The 21,193-nt window shown below is 43.0% G+C and overlaps 3 protein-coding genes and 1 non-coding gene across 9 annotated transcripts in view; 1 reads left to right on the top strand and 3 right to left on the bottom strand.

The window, feature by feature from the left end:
- Positions 1-11,766, bottom strand: part of disp1 (dispatched homolog 1 (Drosophila)) — a 63,077-nt gene extending 51,311 nt beyond the window's left edge. Inside the window, exons 1-2 of one of the 5 annotated variants that reach the window (XM_012826660.3) lie at positions 10,033-11,766; positions 7,286-7,379 (exon numbers count right to left, since the gene is read on the bottom strand). The gene's annotated coding sequence lies outside the window, so the exon portion shown is untranslated. Of the gene's footprint in view, positions 1-7,285; positions 7,952-9,951 lie in introns of those variants that run through there. The other 4 variants (XM_031582261.2, XM_031582263.2, XM_031582264.2 and 1 more) reach the window with 4 other exon arrangements.
- A 148-nt stretch (positions 11,767-11,914) lies between these two features.
- On the bottom strand, positions 11,915-14,242 carry LOC105899423 (MADF and BESS domain-containing protein). 2 transcript variants are annotated; one of them, XM_031582266.2, is made up of 3 exons: positions 13,664-14,242; positions 13,244-13,333; positions 11,915-12,548 (listed from the first exon to the last, which is right to left on the bottom strand). In XM_031582266.2, exons 2-3 carry the CDS (start codon positions 13,248-13,250, stop codon positions 12,064-12,066), a joined length of 492 nt encoding a protein of 163 aa, XP_031438126.1. In that variant the 5' UTR covers positions 13,251-13,333; positions 13,664-14,242; the 3' UTR covers positions 11,915-12,063. The 2 variants fall into 2 exon arrangements, with proteins under 2 accessions (XP_031438126.1, XP_012682061.1); XM_012826607.2 differs by lacking the exon at positions 13,664-14,242 and having other exon boundaries at positions 13,244-13,424.
- Positions 13,849-13,930, top strand: trnas-gcu. Its single transcript has one exon. It is a non-coding gene; the product is annotated as a tRNA-Ser (tRNA).
- A 4,173-nt stretch (positions 14,243-18,415) lies between the features above and the next one.
- Positions 18,416-21,018, bottom strand: LOC105899409 (protein FAM177A1). The gene is made up of 5 exons (XM_031581787.1): positions 20,595-21,018; positions 19,723-19,884; positions 19,176-19,242; positions 18,925-19,019; positions 18,416-18,744 (listed from the first exon to the last, which is right to left on the bottom strand). Exons 1-5 carry the CDS (start codon positions 20,613-20,615, stop codon positions 18,568-18,570), a joined length of 522 nt encoding a protein of 173 aa, XP_031437647.1. The 5' UTR covers positions 20,616-21,018; the 3' UTR covers positions 18,416-18,567.
- Positions 21,019-21,193: the final 175 nt, after the last annotated feature.

Below are 21,193 nucleotides of genomic sequence, written 5' to 3'. Positions count from 1 at the left end.
GAAAAAATAATTTCATCGAGGAAATTCTTAATGATCAATTAATCGATCGTCGATTAATTATGCCCATCCCTAGTAGCAACACCAATATATCAGTCGACCCCTAGTGCGCGCACACACACTCACACACACATTTGGGACTGGTAACTGCGCAATGTTAATTCCTCCAGCTCAGAGTAAAAAGCTCCACTGCTGTGGCCCCAGAGGCAGAATGAGTATTCATTTGACTCAACGGAATGGAAAAGAAATCTCTGGGCTTTTACTTCTCTCTCAGTTAGTTTCAAAACTCATTCAAAGAAATGCCTGCCAGCACTCACCGCTCTCGTTGCGCACATAACTAATATTTAAGCAAGCGCAGTTAATGCTTCAATTAACTAAATCATCCAACTTTTTTTTTTCTCCTTCGTTTTTAGTTTTTTTTTTTATAACACCCATTCATAGACTGCACTGGCGCGCGATAAAGCCATTGACTTCCCACGGCAGGGCTGAATACTTGATCTTAAACCACAGCTAAATCATAAACTTTCCACTTATGCAAAACATTGGCCGCCGCCATCAAACCAACATCCCTAGAAGGGAGCGGCATGCTAAATGCATTTGCCTGGCAGGCGGCTCTTTTTCCCCCCCTCAAGCTCTTTTAGACCTAGAGTGCTACTTACTTCACAGAGCTCTATTCAAACAATGGACTGAGGTAAAAGGAAAGAGTTTTTGGCCTGTGTAGCTTCGAGGGAACCAAAACACACTTGCCGCCACCACTGCTGCATGGCAACCCAATCAGTGGGCCTGGAGGGAAGGGGTGAGGGGATGACTTGGGCGGCCTCCAAGCTTAGAATACTGGTGCTCCTTCCCGTCCTCACTCACTCGCTCTCGCACTCTCCTTCTCTCTCACTCTCTCTCTCTCTGTCTGTCCCCCCCCCCTCTCTCTCTCTCTGTCCTCTGGTTTGTGTCAGTGTAATGGACATTTTGTGAAGGCCTTTTCGGAAACACACAGATGGAACTCTGGGGAGATTTACGGCAAGGACCAAAGGGGTATGTGCCTATCCACTCCACTCCTCTCGCTCTCTCTCTCTCTCTCTCTCACACACACACTCTATCTCTCTGGCCCAGTGGAATATGGCTTGCGTTTGCACATTTTTCCAATTTATCTCTTATTGAATTAGGGTACACCAGCGGTGGTGTTGGTGGTGGTAGTGGTGGGGGAGGTCAAGGTCTTGGAAGTTGTTCAGCAGAAATGCTAACATGGGACCAGACTAAAAGACAGGCAATTTTTCAGGATAAGGCATCAGATGAACTAATGACAGCAGCTGGCAAGTGGGCTTTTGGAAGCTGACATTTCCTGGGAACTCATCAGCAGCAAAGAGGTCAAGCTGCTCGACCCTTTGCACTGTTGGCTGGTCTTGCACATATCAAAGCCCCCTTCACAGAAATGGTGAACCTTGAGGTTCTAACCTATGTCGAAATAACTAAAAGACTGAAAGAAACGCCCAAGGCTTGCTTTCTGCTCACCCCAGTTGGGTAAATGTTTTAAAGTGACAGCCAAAGAAAAGATAATGGGTTACACACACACACACACACACAGTTCCCTTCAAGGGAGAGATGGCCAAGAAATGAAGCTGTCATTCTTACTTATTCCATCTGTCTTAAGCTGATTGGCTCAGTAATGCATTCTTATTCCATCTGTCTTATGCTGATTGGCTCAGTAATGCATTCATTCGTCCCTCCTGTGTGGAAAAATAGTTGGGTTGGAAAGACTTGCTTACTCCAAAATATGACTGGGAAAATAAACAAAAACAACAAAAAAAAAACACACACATCCTTGACCCTCTCACCATGCACCTGTTGAAACATGCTAGAAGAAGAAGAAGAAGAAATGTTCCACTGCTTGGGTTCAAAACCTCAGGCTGAACTGGTGGAGGCCCCAGTGATAAATTACATTCACCTCGAGTCTCCACTACTGATTGGAACGGTGCCATCATTAAGCATCCTGCAGTTAGTAAGTCCATGAAGTATGGCATCTTTTCCTTACCAACTGCAGTTACAGTGATAGACATGCACACATGCAGACACACACACACTCTAAAACAGAAATACGTGGCCCTGAAAGTAGACTTGTTTTGAAGACGGCATACTGAGTTACAGACTCCATTTGAGCACCATTAGTCAGGATCACTCACTGGTCACAGGCGAGGGGCTTCCAGTGGAGACGAGGCCTCTCACCGTACAGCGCTAATGAGTGTGACGGTAATGACTATAACTGCTAGAGTGTGTGTGAGTGTGTGAGTATGTGAGTGTGTGAATGTATGTGTGTGCGAGTGCGTGTGTGAACCAGCATTCAAACACATTGCATGCCTGTGTGTGGATGTGGATGTGTGGAAGAGTGTGGAAGTATAAAGCAAATGTACAGGCATTCATCTCAACAGTTTCTTCTCTATTCTTTGGCCCATCAAGTGCGATGGGAATAATTATAAAAGTTTGTGTGAACCAGCATTTGTGTGTGTGTGTGTGTGTATGTGTATAGATATGAACGTGAGGAAGAACGTGTCTGGCCATTAGTCTCTAGGAGTTTGCTCTGCTTTCTCTGTATCCAATGAAAGCATTTTCTGAAAAATAACAATTTGTCTTTCTTGATCCCGCTAGTTAATTGAGGTCCCAGGCAGGCGGGGGCAGAACAAGCCCCGGAATTATCGGCCCCGTCCAAGTTGTCTCCGGTCAAGACAACGTCGGGGATCTAAATCACAGCAGGAGCCCCCGCGTTCCTCACACTCCAGGCCCACTTCTGGACATCCTGTGTCTGAGAGGCAGCCTTTGGCAAGGACATACGAGCGCCGATGCCTCCAGGACTCACATTTCAATCCAGTTCGTAACAATAAAAATCCCCAAAAACAATACAAGCAATGTGCTTCCTTCAAATCATTCCTCATTGGTTACGTTCTTATGTGCTTCCTTCAAATCATTCCTCTTTGGTTACGTTCTTATGTGCTTCCTTCAAATCATTCCTCTTTGGTTACGTTCGTAGGGAATTTGAATTCAGCTGCAGATTCCACAGATTTGCAGTGGCCCAATCAGTGCCCAGCAAATCAGTTTACTTTGTGATGTTATTCATGGTAGATGTTTTAGAGAAATGTATGGGGGGGGGGGGGGGTTGGGGGGACACCATCTTCAGAGGAATAACTGAAACCCGAGGTCAGGAGAGCCTGAGCCAAATGCGATTGGACAAGCACAAGAGCTCCAAGTCGGGCAGTGGTTAGAAACATGTGTCCAGTGGAGAAAATCCTGCATGGGGTCAGTTCCTTGTGTTGTGCGCAACAAATCCTAATGAGATTTTTCTCTGCAGGGGTATTGAAACCTTTCCTTGGGGTGGGGGTGTGTGAGTGTGTGTGTGGGGGGGGGGGGAAGAGAGCCAAGCGCCTACTCAGTCACCCAGAACACCTCAAAAGCCGCCAAAAAGCATTACAATCAGACACTACCTCACTTCACACGTGATGTATACATGCACCTATTACTGGATGGGGCTGACCACATTCCCCATTAAACGCATGCCACGTCTACCGCAGCCTCAGTGTGACATTAGATAAGTGCAACAGAACACCGGAGTTTTAACCACAGCTATTTCATAACTTTTAAGTCTAAAAACATGTGAAAAATCAAATCAGAGACCAATCGAAAAATAACCAAAAGATTAAAAAAAAGAAAAGATCGTCCACTTATACACATAAAACTATCACTCGGACAGAGCAGAGGACAATGGCCTTTCCAGTCCATACAGGAAGTCCACAAATAACGTGCAGCCGGGCTGGGAACGGACTCTGTGGTTGGGGCCTGTTGAGAGGAAGGAGCTGAGGAAAGAACAAAAGGTTCAAAGAGTTCTCCATCCTGCTGATTTAGCTTTGAGGTCACTCCACCTGAAGGCCATTATTTCTCCTTACCCCCATTTTCTTCCGAGAAAAAAGAAGGAGAGACGGGGGGGGGGTATAGGATGATTGGTTTGTAGCAATGGTCCATTTAAATGTCCGATTGCCATATATTACTGTAATACACTCTGACAACTCTATTGACTCCAGCCTGACATCCGGGAGGGGGTTGGAGAGGTGTGGGGGGAGTAAACTGGTGGAACTAATACACAACACCTGTTGCTTTTCAGCATCCCCACAGTATATCAAATATACAAACAGTGACAGCTGCACCCCCCGGAACGAGATAGCAAGGGGGTACGGAGGGCGAACGCAAAAGACAGAGCCACGTGTTGTTCCTCGACGCACGTCCCACCAGACCCTCGCCGAATAGCTGGGAGGAGAACGGGACAGTCTCATCTCTAACGTTTCGCATGCAGCTTCGGAGGAGCAACATGCACTATTGATTTCCCACCGTCTCAGGCCGCCAATCCGGAGGAGGCCCTATTGAGAGCCTGGTTTCAATTATCAGGTCTATAAAGCCCCATGATAGAGATGACATGATCTATTGCCTGGTTGGATGGTATGTTCGACATGATAGGCTGACAATCCCACAGGCCGTCCAACTCCGAAGCTGCTCAGACAATTGCAAGTTATTGCGAGCCTTTGATTGGGCGTGCCAATCGGTGGATGAAACGCTGATAGTTTTGGGTCAGATACAAAAGACACAAAACCCGAGGACTGGCAGCCTTTTGATTTCTTTTATGACTTGATATCCCCGGGCTTAAGGGTTAAGGAGCAGGCTGGGGCTTCAAACAAGAGATGACCTATAAACTTTTTTTTCTGTTTTTCTTTTCTCCGTGTCAAGCCTGATGCAAAAATTTTCATGCCGTCAGGGCTGCGAGCCCAGTTTGTTCCTGAGGAGGTCAGTTTATCAGAGACCGCTCCATTTCCACTGGGATCGCGGTGACCTCTCGAGGTCCTGACCTTGAGCGGAACCCTGGGTAACAGTGTCGTAAATCTGCAGAGGGATGGGTCTAATCTAACCCCTTACTAGGGATGGCTGTCTTCAGCTCGATGGATAGTTGTACTTCTTCTCTCCATGTGAAGCATAGTATGCTACATTAAAAGAGAGAGAGAGAGCTTGAAATGGTCTTCTTGGTTGGCATATTCAAAGCGTAAACTAGAACTAGTTTGTCTTCTTGGTTGGCATATTCAAAGCGTAAACTAGAACTAGTTTGGTGGTACCTCCTAACTTGACTGTGGTTTGACTGTAATTTGCTTTAGATAAAAGCATCTGCTAAATGAATTAGGAATATGAATAAATGTGAACTCTTACATGACACTCTGAACAGTCTCTCTCTCTCTCTCTCTCTCTCTCTCTCTCTCTCTCTCTCTCTCTCTCTCTCTCTCTCTCTCTCTCTCTCTCTCTCTCTCTCTCTCTCTCTCTCTCTCTCTCTCTCTCTCTCTCTCTCTCTCTCTCTCTCTCTCTCTCTCTCTCTCTCTCTCTCTCTCTCTCTCTCTCTCTCTCTCATATATATATATATATAAAAAAACGATACATTGAGCTGGCCACACAACAAAGCATACCCAAAGTCCTCATCAGTCCCATCTTAGTTAGGGTGAGGAACTACCTTAATACTTCAAGCAGATGCCCCTGAAAAGGGACAGCCATATCGATGGCATCTGATCAGCGAGCAACGTGAGGGCTCCTTGCGGTGCTGTCGGACCCAGAGTCCGGGAGCCGTGTGCAGCTGTTGCTCACAGCTGTCGGGCCCAGTTGTCCGAGCCGGGCCAAGATGGGGGCCTGTGAAGACCTAAAAAAAAAAAAACGTCCGAAGCGCTGCGCCCCTCCATCACGGGGCAGCCAGCGGTCTGCCAAGCACAGGGAAACAACCCCTCTGTGTTTTTGCAGTCGAATCTGGCACAGCACTTGCTCGAGAGAGAGAGAGAGAGAGAGAGAGAGAGAGGAATGTCGAGTCACAGCCATGGTTGTGGCCTCACAAACCCAGCCTTTGTGTCCTCTTTGCAAGGAGCGTTCAAAACGTTCCACTTTTCATCCAGTGATATTGATTCAATGTGCTTTGTGTTGAGTAAATAAAGAAATAAAGGTAATCCCCCCCCCCCCCCCCACACACACACGGATCATAATTTCAGGTTAAAATGTGACTTTTAACCACGACATTGCTCTTCTTCACAGACATCTGTGAAAAATATTAAATAATTAAATAACTGCACACTGACACTGATAGCAGACCCTGGTCTGAAAGCAGCCAGGCCATAAACAGAGGGAGCAGCCCTGTTTCCTATCCATGCTGAGCTAAATAAATCTCCCACGGCAGCCTGCAAAAATAGGCCCACTACCATTTCAAAAAAAAGAAGGGGGAAAAGCCATCCACAGGGCTTCAGCTGGCAAACTTTGGGACTCTGTCCCCGAGGAGAATACCCCTGCAGCCTTCAGGGTGTCAGCATGTGTATTATTTTCTTCTGCACTAAGCAAAGGGGTATAGGACACTGAACTGAAGGTTGGAATTTGATTTAAAATGTCATTTAGAAATGCAATTGGGTTGTGAAGGCAAAACATTTTTACTGAAGAAATCAAACCTATCAGTGTTACACATATTTTTTTAACCAAATCTTTGTGTACGTGTGTGTGTGTGCGTGTTTGTGCGCACATTGAAGTGGTCAGAGTCAGTGTGAGTTGGACCGTGTATAATCCGAGCTGACATGTTATGTCTTCAAGGCAGTGTTTGCTGACTTAAAATATGCAGCTCAGGCAACCCAGCTCATTTTTGGTTAATGTTAAACTGCAGCATGAGTGACAGTCAAATGCGCAAATGCGACCTCGACGCATTTGGAATTCGAGAATTAGTTTGCTCCGATTCGCTGTCCTTGGGAAGTACCGGGGCCGAGCCAGCATCTCAGTTTCACCAAAGAAAGCGGTCATTGCCTGAGAGCTTTTCAGATGTAGGACACTAAAATATAAGCTCAGAATTTGGCTATGGTAATACTATTGCTTTCCAATACTAGTTCAGTATAATGCAAATGACCCAATAACAACTAACCTCCACTCCAGGAGACACTGAGATTCACATCCTCTGCTAACATGTTGGGGATAGGAACAGCGTCGTCTTAAACCAACCTATTATCAAGCAGTGTTAGGGATTTGCGATTGGCTCATGAGCACCCTCTAGTGGAAAAACCAAGCAAAGCAGTTTTGTGACAAGTGGGTTAGTTGATTCACTACGCTTAGTAAGAAGCAGATGTTTTAGATAAGTAGATCAATTTGCTATGCGACGCTAGAGATTTCCCCACAGTGCAGAGACCAACTGCATCTTCAAAATATTTGACCCTGAGTTAAGGCCACTGATAGGGACGGAATGCATTAAAGAACTTACTGGGAAGGCTCTAACCATGGGAAAACCGTACTCCTTGCACTCCGGATTCCAGCTTTGGAAGTGTATGATCTCACCCCACTTTGCTCCGGAGCGGCTGATAAGAGAGGTTGACAAAGAAGACAAATTAACTTGGGAACCAGAGGGAAATTCCACGCAATCCCACGATCCAAGACAGAAAGAAAATAGGCTCACCAAGAGCATAGATCATCCACAGTTGCTTGGTAATTATACTTCTTAATCATCAAGAGTAAACAAATAATGATCTCCTTTGAAAGATTATTATGATGAGAATTGGAAGTGTTGTTCTTAACAGGGAACAGTCAAAAACATGATTTGTTGCTGCATAAGGTTAGAGATACAGTCCGTAGTTACAGAAACAGCATTTAACAACTTGACAGTCACAGAATTAAATCATCATGTAGTAAAATAAAAGTCTTTTGACAGACCTCAATGGGACAAGAGTGAAGCCCGCACTAATTTATCACCAAATACACCTTCTGCACCCCCTCTCCACACATACACATACACATACACACACACACACCCTTGTCACAGTCAGAGGCTATAAAATATATGATGTCATCTTTTGGCTTAGCTCCTCGTCTCTTCATTTAGGAGGACGTAATCTTCACCCTTCTCTCTGTAGGTCTAATGGTGATGATGGTGTGACAGTGTATGTTTTTATGTGGGTGTGCATGCATTTGTCTTTCTTGAGGGGAGGCGAGGGTGATGGTGGGGGGGGGGGGGGGGGGGGGCAGTAGTGGGCTCAACTTAGGTTTCCCCATCACCCACTTCCAGCTGCATGGCTAAGAAGCAGCGACCCCAGAAGAACCGACCCCATCTGGGTTATTAACCTCCTGCACAAATCACAGTGGTTCCTCCAGTTCAGCTAATGGACTAACCAAGGGCCCAGATCTGAAAAAGTCGCCTGGAAATATACTGACCAAGCAATATCTGAGGACCCAGCGAAAAAACAAAACAGCAAAGGATAACAACTCACTCAGCTAAGCCCAGTTTACAGTCAAATCTGTGCAAAAACACAAGATGCATCTCTCAGTACAGGTCACGAGGGTCATGACACAGCAACTTATTAACACTTCAAACATAATGAATCAACAATCCTCTTAGCTGAGAAAAATGTGACAAACAAGGTCTGCACGTCAAAAAAATGTGTTAATCCACTTCACACAAAGGTTGGGCACCCTACACAAGTTGTATTGCGAAGCTTATTTTTGCCATGTTTTTCATAATCTTCCAACACAACTAGCCTGCGTACTCTGGCTCCCAGGCGTTTGTTGGCAACGTTCATATGATGTTAAGTGGTTGTAAGACGCAGATTACTGAAAGACACACCATGTCCGGTCAAGCACATGCACACACACACACACACACACTATCGAGAAGTCTGTGTAGAATTAGCCAAACCCACAGTTACACAAACCCATAGTTTAGATTTATGGTCATACGGTCTGGAAAGGCACAGTCTCCTGAGGAGAAATGGCCTTTCCAAGGGCAAGTACACCACTAATCCATTTTCCCCCAAGAATGACTTCAGCCTCCATCAAACCCCTGAAAGGTCATGACAGACTCCTCTGACAAAATGCCTGGGCTGCCTAATTAAATTATAGGCGAGGGTAGAGACTGCCAACAGTTTTGACTTCAGCACTCTATAAGCCAATGACTATGTGGTGTAAGGACATTCAAGGTTGTGTGTGCGTGCGTGTGTGTTTGGGCTATGGTGATAGAGAGATGGAGCACTGACTGTAATAAGATGATGTGTCAATTGGAAAAATCCTTGGATATACATCGTTTAATATTTCAGTTTAAATTCTGATGTCTTAGTTCTTTCACAAGTGTTTAGATATAGGCCTAGGCTATGTAACTGCTTCCAGACAAAAGGATAATGTAAAGATGAAACAATGCAAATAAACTATTATTACTTTCCTAAATGAGTTTGTCAAAAGACGGTGCATGAACAATACAAGAGAGGCGGCGAGACTCTCTCACTCGAAACACAGTCATTACAATCGCCACAAATTCGTGAGACTTTGAGTACCTAAGAACTGAACAGAAATAATTGTGAACATAATGTTTTTTTCTCTCACGTAGCGTGATGTAGGTGTCGTTGTGATAAGGACCCCGGTATAAGGTTGACTGACACACTTTTCGGAGCATCACACACGTGGGCCAAATGATAACGATACTTTATCGATCCATTCGTTGCAATGCGGACTACAATCGCATTCCATTGCAACAATACAACTCACCGCGGGACGCATCTTTGCTCTCATTGGTAAAGGAGAGTTAGCCACTGTTAGCAAAATTAGCCGTTTTCCTATGGTGGACGACTGATTCAACTGTAGAACGTAAGCTTTGCCAACTGTTTATACGCAAACTACATCATGAAAGTAAGTTAGCCAAAAACAGGCATTTCCCTCATCCCTTGACCCCCAAACTGGGCAAAGCGATGAATGCTAGCGTTAGCCACAGAAACGAATGCCGGCTGATAACATTTAAAATGTTTTAAATAATATTTACCATGGCTCAGTTTGGCTGTGCGCAATAGATGAACACATACTTCACCCAAGTGAGAAAAGGTAACGCTAGCATTTTACGCATAACAATTACAAGATTTGCGTCAAGCGAGGTTAGGGTTTACTTCTTACACTGGCATACTTCAAAGTCAACGCCACCATGGAAGCACTCCGAACATAGCTGGAAGGAACAGAAATACTGCATTCCCTTACTTTCATTTATCCCGACCTGTGGAGGAGTTCAAGCATGACGCCCGAAAAATTCCTGTTGTCTGTTTGGAATTGTGGTACTCTAACAGGAAGTGAACTCCTGTGGCGTTGCGGCGGACAGGGAGTAGGAAGTATCCCATTGGATAGCGATATGTGAAAAAGGAAAGCAAAGCCCACTTGAGTCAGCCGCACCACTCCTTACCTCCAACTTGCAATACATGCGTTTGATCAGTGGGGAGCGCAAAGCAGATGTTGAAAACACTTGACAGTCATTGATCCACTATAGTTAAATTAGATGCATCACGTCACGTTTGTACTTAACGTTAATGTTTATACGGTCGTGTATGCTGTTGTACGCTGTTCCCATTTCACTCATACACTTTACATTTTTCACTTTCATTCCCTAGCCTCTGGCTGACACAAAACACAAATGGAAAAGAAACCAAGGAATAAAGCATTGTATAGATATACATTCTCTATAGGTACATCTAAAAAAATTTGAAGGGTATCAACATGATCTGGATGATCGTTCATGGTCCTCACACTTACCTCTCAAAGAGACCCCCAGATGTGCACACATCCTGGGTGCTACAAAAGTGGCTTTATGCCTTTCGTGTTGTTTTACCGCCACCTGATGGTAACCACTGGCAAGGTCAATTGTTGAGGAACTCCATTGTAGCACATTGAAACTCTGAAACTCAGTCTATGTGTGGTGATGAGCATCTGAATGTTTTTTTTTTTTTTAAGGCAACAGCTCACACATACAGCTATATGCTACATATTTGTGATCCACAGGTGATGCACAAAAAGGCTCACCTGACAACACTGAGATTTCTCTTTATACATTATGTAATGACAGGCTAGAGTTGCCTGCTTAGGTGAATTACATGCTTAGTATAATCTGTGTAACACCAATATCAAAAACATCGGGGCACTTGGCAATGTTTAACTTAAAATTAACAGCTGTTTCCACTATTATCCTAAGTGACTGTATAGACTGTAAGGGGTTGACTGTTTTAAATCAATAAGTAATACATACTGTATAAACCAGTGACTGGAACAGGCATCACTATTCTTGCCTTTCCCTAATAGGCATATAGTTCAAGATAACACAGATGGCTTAGGTTTTCATAATTTAAGGAAAACAAAGTACAATATGTCAGACTCAGCTTTGGAAACAGTCATCGCTATGCCTACGATAACAAGAGATGCCTCTTCGATGTCATTAATGTTGCTTCCACTATCTTACTCTTTCCTTTTCAAATGTACTGCTGGATGTAGGTCTTAACCAAAAAGTTCACACATTTCCAGACCACTTGACTGCATTGAATCACAGAGCTCATCATAATAGATCTTTTTAAACAATTGATTTTTTCCATTGGTGATGGGATGGTTACATGCATTCTTTGGACACAGAACAATCACAACTGTTACATAAACATAAACAAGGGCCACCCAAGTCAAACAGCAACACATGATAAACCTATGGAAAAGTGACACTAGAAAAGAAAACGGAAAGAACCGTTTACAGAAGCCAGTGGAAGCTTTTAAAACCCATCAAGCTGACTGGCTAAAACTACCTCAATGGACATGCTACCATATAAAGGTCCTAAATCCAAAACAAGCTGAAGGTAAAATGGTATTGGTATTATTCACTTTACATCATTATGTTCAAGTCCACATTTTCCACTAAACTTTTGCATCAGTAGTGAGTTGACCTGTCTGTGGGTTGTGCGCTTATTCAAGCCAGTCAGTGAAAACGGGTCCCAACAGACAAGAAGCATGAAAAACTCGTGACACTCAGTAACTCATGAAATATGAATATCATTCATTTGGTCCAGAGAGCTGTTTGTTGTACAACAAAACCACCCAAGAACTAAATTAGTCAGATGTGTTGGCTGGATTTATTCAGAAAAAAATTCACAACACATCTGTTGTGCAACTGTTGTCATGTTCATTTTCTGACAGAATAATACAGAGGAAACAACCATATTTTTCTTAGTATAAAAAAACTAGGTAAATTAAAGATAAGTTCTACTGAAACTCTGCTTCATATAATATTTGGTGTATTTTCAATTTTACAGCACTCTTCTTGGCATAGGATAGCCGTCTAAGGTAAGGGAGCAAGCTGAAGAGAAACATCTCATCTTCCAAGTCATCTGCCCCGTCTACCTGCCATTTCCTTTTCCTACTAGATGTGTGTGAACCTGAAGGGGGGTAGTGCGAGGACGCGTCTAGTCCGCTGTGCTCTCCTTCGATTTCGTGTATTACAAAGGATGAATTGCTTTCTGCGGGTCTCTCGTCCTCCCCGTCTTCATCGTCGCGTTCATCGTCCGGATCGTCTATTGTCGCATTGGCCTGAGAGGATCTCGACTGGATGAAGGGGGTCAGGAAGGCCATCTGCCAGCTGTACTTCCAGCTCCGATGAGTGCCTCCTGATGCTCTCCGCCGCTGCTCAGAACGTTTGTCTTTGATGAACATGTCTCTCAGGCTTTTCCATTTTCTTCGGCAGTCTTCCTCTACATTAAGAATATAAGAGCAAACGAGTCCTCCATAAAGAATACTCAACATATACATTCTCCCCTGAACATTGTGACTTGACACACAGAAAGTAAAATACTTGATATAGAAGCTCCAACATTGTATCTCACACAGGGATAACTCGTTTCTCGTTAGACACAGCAGCAACTAACTTCGACCGCCTGTCTTATAAGGGGGCCCATGTTTTGGATGAAAACCTTATGGCAGAGTAAATCAAACATCAACACTCTTAATACCCATTGCAATATAGATTTAAAAATGTAGTTCAAAACACCGGTAAGATTACCAGCTAATTTAGCAAGCTGGCGAAAAGCTAGCTAGCTAACAGAGCACTTTGTTGTGCCGAAAGAGCAGAAATACTAGCTTCATGTTCATAGAAATGAAATGTTGCTGTCACGTTAGGTTTACGGGGACATGATATAACGAACTGTTATAACGGCGTTCAAGGGACTGCACGACACGTGATTATTTATAAACATTTAACGCCAGCTCATTGCTCAAGAATTCAGCTAATGTAAGATTCAAACCATCGCCGGCTAGCAAAGTAGCTAGCTTACAAGCGAAGCTGCCGTACAGTTTTACAGCTCACTGGCCAGCTAACTAGCTAGCTAGGAGGATAGGATAGCTAAGCTTACAAGAAGCAAGCTTGTTTGGAAAATAGATACATTATTACCTGGCATTTCAACTTGCAAACTTACAGCCCTCCATGCTTTTGCCTTTCTGTCGGCATCCTTGTAAGAATTCAAAGTTGAGTTGTATAACTCTGGATAATCAGAAACAGCAGAAATTAATCTTTCTTCCAATGTCATTTTGGCGATCCACAGGAGAGAATGTAGCCAGGCTTGGCTGGGTTAACATACACAACTCGATGCGCCTGCGTGTTGGCAAAATGCACGGGAGGCTATGGTAACAGCTATAGCTAGGAATAGCTATCATACCATCCTACGGCGGAAAAAAACAAATATTTGTGGGAAACTTCATACTTTGGGCGTCAGAATACCACAAAACTATAACAGATGAATCACTCTTCAGGACAAATAGTTAAATTTTTAGTTAGCCAGTGTTGATTCAGCATGCTAACGCAAACACTCACGAAGTTGTCGGGTCCTGCTTGGCGACAAGGCTTTGATTCTTTAAAAATGACTTAAATTTAAGACTGCATGATGAAATAATCCATCTGGGTGAACGAAAGTTAGTGTTTTAAAGTAAACATATACATGAAGTAAACTATAACGTTATAATTCGGTTATAAAGTATGCATTTTGGAACAGAGAAGAAGACGAGGTGGCCGAGTGGTTAAGGCGATGGACTGCTAATCCATTGTGCTCTGCACGCGTGGGTTCGAATCCCATCCTCGTCGAATGCTTTTTGACTTCGGATGTTCTCGTATTTACCGAGAAGAATACCGCCTCAAACATTGTATCTCACACTCACGTGTATCTCACACTGTGATAGCCTGTTTACTCCGGTCAAGTCAAACTTTAACATAATACATGCTAAAGCTGCATAAATTGCAGGAAGTAAGTGAGGAGCCTCTAACTAGCTACGACTTTGCACTCTATATATATTAGGGCTGTCAGCGTTAACGCGTTAATCTATGCGATTAATGCGGCCGCGATTAACGCGATAAAATATTTGAAAAAAACTTTAAAAACTTAAAAAAAAAAAAAAAAAAGCCTTTATTTGGATAGGACATGAAGTTATGACAGGAAGCGAGGCGGAAAAGAGGTGGGGAGAGGATTGGGAAATGACATCAGGCCAGACTTGAACCTGTGTCCCCTCGGGCAAGTAGGGGGCTTGGCCTACCATTTTATGGGCGCGATGAGGGACAGGTGGGGCTTAAATAGCCCCCCTTGTTCAAAGTGGGGAATGACAGAATAAGTTTGAGAACCACTGCGGTAGTTGAAGATGGAGAGAGCTGAGGGATTGTTGGGCAGAAAGTCTCTGTTTAAGAGCCAAAATGACGGAACAATCGACAAAACTAAAGTTGTATGTAGCATTTGTCAAGGTGAATTTAGCTATCACAGAAGCAGCTCGTCTTGAAGTTATCACCTTAATGCAAAGCACCCGACAGAAAGCAGTCACAGGTTAGATGATCGCCAACCCACACTCCATGACTTCTCTAGGAAAATAACTAGACCAGTCCGTGAAAAGGTTACCATTTGGGTTGCTGGTGACTGTCGGCCCATCAACATAGTTGAGGACAGTGGGCTGATTGAGGTGATTCGAATTGCTTCAGGGGAAATTCTTACGATTTACCGTCGAGGGGCTAGCCTGGATACCAGACCGAACTTAGCCCCGCCCACACATTTTTTGGTTGGGAAGTTCGGTCTGGCATTACTCCATTGAGGAGAAATTATCTGCGGCTCGATATCGGCCGTACCAATCAAATTGTTAAGGCGGGCTTTATACGATGATGGACAGATGATCAACAGTAACGTAACCAACCACGTCACCAACACACAAGTTGAATTCGTTTTCAACAAACATGGCTGCCGCTGGAGAGCTGAAATGTATAGATTCGAGTCCATTTAGACATTGACAGTGCATTCATTTTGAAAGAGGAACAGAGAAACGCGATTAAGGCATTTGTCAATCGAAAAGATGTTTTTGCCTTCCTTCCTACGGGATCCGGTAAAAGTGTAATGTATCAGCTGCCCCTGGTCACATACTACGTTGTTCTGATTGGTTGTAGGTAACCAATTGAGCGAAGAGGCATTTTTTCTCCTGGTTCGGTTGAAACACGCCCCATAATCACAGCCCAATGGAGCGATATCAGACTCATATTCTGACTAGAATTATGAGTATGACATCGTCAGGCTATCGAGGGGCACCTGTCGGTAGGAAAACTGTATGATCAGGGAAAGTGTATTAAAACCGGATGTCGTCACTTTAAGCCGGTCTCTGGTTGGATAAAGCTTTTCAGCAGAAATGGACAAGGACCTTTGATTTATTCTGTAGGAACCATGCCGATGCCTGACTTTTAATATTGTGTGACGTTGTTGAAGTTCAAGTTCAACATTAATAGCGATTGAATTACCCTTGTGTCGTGTAATCGCTAGCGGTAAATAAACGTTAATAACTTGAATGACTGATTAAGGATATATGTTACACATCACAAACACATGTAATCGATGGGTTTTGGGGGAAATGAGGTAATTGGTTAGCTTAAATTGCAGTATCTTAGGCGAGCTAATTGACCTGGCTAGCTATAGCGGAATTAACAGTGCTAGCTTTGTGTTTGGTCATATAGCTTCGTAAAAGTTAGGTTAACAAGTCACTTGTGTGTTTAGTTGTATGACTTCGTAAACGTTCGTTAACAAGTCAATTGAGCATTAAGCCACCTGACTATAATGGGTCTATTCATATTAGCATGCTAACGTTAGACTTATTAGCAGCGAGGCTAGCTAGCTACTATGTGTTCCAATGGATTGTTGGTCTAAGCGTTAGCTTCAGTTAAGTCCTACAATAGGACAATACTCTGCAACATTCGTGTACCACATGGACAACTAACCGAGTCAATGTAGACATAGGTTAACAAGTCACTTGTGTGTTTAGTTGTATGACTTCGTAAAAGTTCGGTTAACAAGTCAATTGAGCATTAAGCCACCTGACTATAATGGGTCTATTCATATCAGCATGCTAACGTTAGACTTATTAGCAGCGAGGCTAGCTAGCTACTATGTGTTCCAATGGATTGTTGGTCTAAGCGTTAGCTTCAGTTAAGACCTACGTGTACCACATGAACAGCTAAACGAGTCAATGTAGACATATAAAAAGTTGTGTAGATAGCTTTATTCACATAAGCCGTATAACTTCACAAAAATAATAATAATTTAAAGAAAACCGATCGTTTGCATGCCAGGCGATCAACACAACTTCTCAACTAAAAAGTAAAGGTCCTTGTCCATTTCTGCTGAAAAGCTTTATCCAACCAGAGACCGGCTTAAAGTGACGACATCCGGTTTTAATACACTTTCCCTGATCATACAGTTTTCCTACCGACAGCACCATTGTGTTTAAAAAAAAATACAATTAAACAACAGTGTCTAAAATACATGCTGTCTGAAGTGATTACTTGTTTATTTATAAGATTTAGTCTTAAAAAGAAAAACAAACTTTTAATCGCGATTAATTCATTTCAAAATATGCGATTAATTAGGCCTAGTTAATTTTTTTAATCGATTGACAGCCCTGATATATAAACAGGAAGACATGCTCAGCAACAGAGTATAGCTCAGCAATGACATACAGTTGACGCAGTTAAAGTGAGCAAGCTAGTTTGAAAAGATGGGTTAATAAAAGACTTGGGGAATAGTGATGGGAATAGTGGCTCTTTGCCGGGAGCCAGATGTTACAACTATGTTTCTTCCTGAAAACCGTTCGAACATTTTTCTTTTTCCAGGTCGGGGTTATTCTCTCACAGACAGATATAATTCATGTTAGTAGTCTTAGTACTAGCAAAGAGGACCTATAGTTTTATTGTCTTACAGTCTTCTCATTGGCCCTTTTTGTTAATACTGTCAGATTGTTCTGTAAGTGCACTGACTGATAACTCTCACTCCAACCGTATATTCAGTTTTTTATTAATTCTCGCTTTCTCTCTCTCTCTTGTTGAGTCAGGGAGGAGGGGCGAAACTTTGAATGGTGTGTTTACAAACAGCAACTGACAAATCCTACTCTTCTGCCTTTAAGGAACCTAAAGAAAAAACGTCTACTGGCTGGTTATCACCGTTCACATCAAGGGGAGTGGAGTGGATTCAGGCAGGCATGCCTCCCGTCAGGGGTGGGGTGGGGGGGGGTGGTGGTAAAAGAGTACAGATGCCCCCGGGGTTAAAGCCAGAGGGGGCAGATGCAAAAGTCTGTGGATCACTATCAGATAGTGTTTTTTGGAAGGTTCCTAACTGAGTGAAATGACCCATAAGTATCTAAGTGGCAGCCATGATTAAAGCTGGTCGATTTCTCTAAATACTTAGGGAAAGTGCTTCAATGCTTCCTTTGGTATCTCCTTTAGCATACGGTACACTGGACCATCCTTTACCAACAGAAAGAAGATAGTACCGCCCCACAATTCCTTGCAGCATAAACTACAACCCAATCAACAGGAGAGCTGTTTTGCTGTGTGCAAATCGAACATGCATAGTGTGTGCATCGCCTGGCGCAAATGCCCAGTCAGCGATCTGGTCCGTGGGGTGGGGGCCTTGGAGATCATCTTGTCCCCGGGCCCGAGCAAGACACACAGCGGGCCCGAGCAAGACACACAGCCTGGACATTTGGCCACAACGATAAAAACAATTTAAATTAAAAAAAGGACTCAAGTATGACTGGAGTGATTTTGCCAAAACTCTTTTTGTGGGGCAGTCAGAGTGAAAACATTTTGGAGGCCTGGTACGGAGCAGTCATTGGTCCCCTCCTCTGTGACCCCCCCCCCCCACACACACACACATTTGCGCCCAGGGCAATTACCTATACCAAAACCCACTGCATGTATGCCAGGAAGGATTGGCACACAAGCACCTATTCACAGAATACAGAGAGTGAGGCATAGAATACAGAGAGAGTGAGGCATAGAATACAATAAGAGTGAGGCATAGAATACAATAAGAGTGAGGCATATAATACAGTGAGGGTGAGGCATATAATACAGTGAGAGTGAGGCATAGAATACAGAGAGAGTGAGGCATAGAATACAGTGAGGGTGAGGCATAGAATACAGTGAGGGTGAGGCATATAATACAGTGAGAGTGAGGCATAGAATACAGAGAGGGTGAGGCCTATAATACAGAGAGAGTGAGGCATAGAATACAGAGAGTGAGGCATAGAATACAGTGAGTGAGGCATATAATACAGAGAGAGTGAAGTTTATTTCAAATGATCATAGGTAGACTATTGTATGGAAGGGTCACAACAAGGGTTAAAAACTACAAACACAAATTACCTGTTAAAACTTCTGTTTGTACTTTTATATATTTTGTAACTAAATGAGCTCGTCGATCATCAATCATCCTGGTATCCCTGGTTGTGACCTGCCTTGTGCTCCACACAGGTAGGCCTACTACTACCAGGCTCAGGGTTGGTGGCTCCGTATGTTCTGCTCTTTTTCTGTGCAAGATTAAACATCTCCGCGTCATCCTCCATGAAGACGCCTGAAGATTCCTCCCGGACGTCTTTTCTCTTAAGATGAGCCATTGAAATGGTAGATAAGAGGATTTGTTCAGTCGTGTTAACTGAGGAGGACCTTATAATACTCAATTGAAATTAATTCAGCTGTCATATAAATTGTATTAATGGTGAATAACTCATGAGTGTGCTCCCAGAGGTGTGAAAATTAAACAGAAATCTGGCACAATGTACCTTTTGATCACGATGAAATTGGTCTATGGCATATTGGTATTTGGCAGCATGTAGTCCAAGGAGACGAGCAAGTTTCTCCCCAAGATATTCACAGGCTGTTGGTGGAAACAACATTAAGTGTCTAATCAGAGGATCATTTATTCCTTTTTAAACTATTTCTAATAGTAGTATCTTCACAACTCTTCCTTTGACAAACAATCTGACAAACAAACCATGTTTGTAACATTAGATTCCTCTCATGTCATACTCACTTTGTAATGACTTCTTCCCTATTTTTGTCCCTAGAAACCGAGAATATTCTCCCCAAGACAGGTTTTCCTAGAACACACATACAACACACACACCCGTATGGAGTTAGAATAGTTTCAAAATTCACAAATAAATGGCATGTGATCCACAAATGTAAACACTGTTACATTTATGTACAGACTAACGAATGTGCATTTCCAACCCTTTCGCCATTTGTGACCATCCCTGCATTCATTTGTGGATTTTTGACACTCAGCTTAGACACTCTGGCACAGTGGCTTGATTCACAAATGGATTTTTTTCTCTGCAGCCTATCAGATGTCTCTTACAATTTCAGCCAATCACATGAACGTCAATTTGAGGGAATGATTGACTGTGACCCCACTGCATTACATCTGCGCAGTGTCCAGTTATGTGGACTACTACACCATTAACTGACATCTGCATACAATATACAGTATATTTTGTATATATATATATATATATATATATATATATATATACACGAGTATTATTAGATTGGATATTATTGTTTTCCCACAAACTCACGGTGTCCACAGATTGTGAGAAGGGCTCCTTATGAGTACCATCTTCATCATCCTCTTCCTCACGGTCACTCTCCGCCAGGGTCTCCCCACTGGAGAAGTAGATGACCCGTCGGCCACGAGATTGATGAACTTGGCCAAAACTCGTCTCTTGCGTGGGGAGATCCTTGGAGGGTAGCAGTTAATGTTACACAGTACAAGCTGTAATGCTTGTCTCTAAATCAAAAAGGTGCTGGATTTGTCAAATATAAGGTACAATTCTAGACCTTTACTAGTGAGGCGATTCTGAAGGAATTTCCCAAATGCTTCCTGAAACTGGGTGCATCTTGATTCTTCAATTTGTGTTTTTTGCAGTCATCACCAATGTAATAATCTTAAATTAGGAATGATATTGTCTTTGTAAGTTTAGAAGTATTCTTATTTCTGTGAAAGTAATAACTTTACTAAACTTAACATGTAAGTGAATCTTTACCCAACACAACAGAACAGAACAGAACAGAACAGGAAGCTTAAGCATAGATAACACAATGCAGAGGCTTGGCTGGGACTGGTTTTGTACAAAAAACTGTTGCTAAATGGCTGACTGTAAGAAGATTAGCAGATTGGAATAAAAATATATTCTGATACGAAATAACATTGACATTATCGTCTAAGCCAGCACAGACTGTAAAAAGAAAATGGAGCTCCTCTGCGAGAGGAAACTTGTGCAGTAGTGTTGGTAGATGAGTTGCTCTCATACCCCTTTGAATAGCTATAAATGACAGGCCACAGTGAAACGATCCATGATCCTAACTACATCAGGCCACCACCAAAGCAACAATATGGTTAAAACAAATCACATTTTGAGCCTTAATAAGTGGTACAAGAGACACTTACTCTCGTTAAGTTGCCATTCATCCTCACGAGTTTAGTTTGCAAGTGCAAGCACAACGAGGCACTGGTATTTCTCAGTTCAGAGTAAATATTTAGTCACGTCACCGCCCTGCTGATAGGACCTAAGGAACAGACTGAGATGACAAACCGGACTTCCAGGTGCTTTACCAGCTCTGCGGTCTGATAACACAAGTATGCTGGTGTTACCAGTCATGGTGAGAGCCACGGAATGAGGATGTCTGTGCACGTGTGTTCCTCCATGGCTGTGTTCACCCTCACTCTCGAGGCAGGGCTCTTCCCTGCTCCGTGTAGAATGTGGAGGTTTATTGTCAGCTAACATATGAAGTTAGATAGGAGATGGTCTTACCAGTGGAGTTGACCTGAAGTACTCAGTTTTTTCCACTCCTATCTGATGTAAAAGATCCTTCAATCTATTATTAATACATGTATTTAGGCACATGCTACCAGCCATATCCAAGCATTCAATGAAGTATGAGGACAAAATGCAAAAACAGTGTTACTATAGCGACTGTTTTAATTTTCACTGAAGTGCATGTTCATTATGGAAACAGATAAATACATGACAATGACTTTAGGGTTAA

Source organism: Clupea harengus, chromosome 15, assembly GCF_900700415.2.
Source record: "Clupea harengus chromosome 15, Ch_v2.0.2, whole genome shotgun sequence".
In the NCBI taxonomy this organism is placed as follows: domain Eukaryota; kingdom Metazoa; phylum Chordata; class Actinopteri; order Clupeiformes; family Clupeidae; genus Clupea; species Clupea harengus.
The sequence above is the reverse complement of the archived record's forward strand: the minus strand, read 5'-3'. Positions and strand labels throughout refer to the sequence as shown.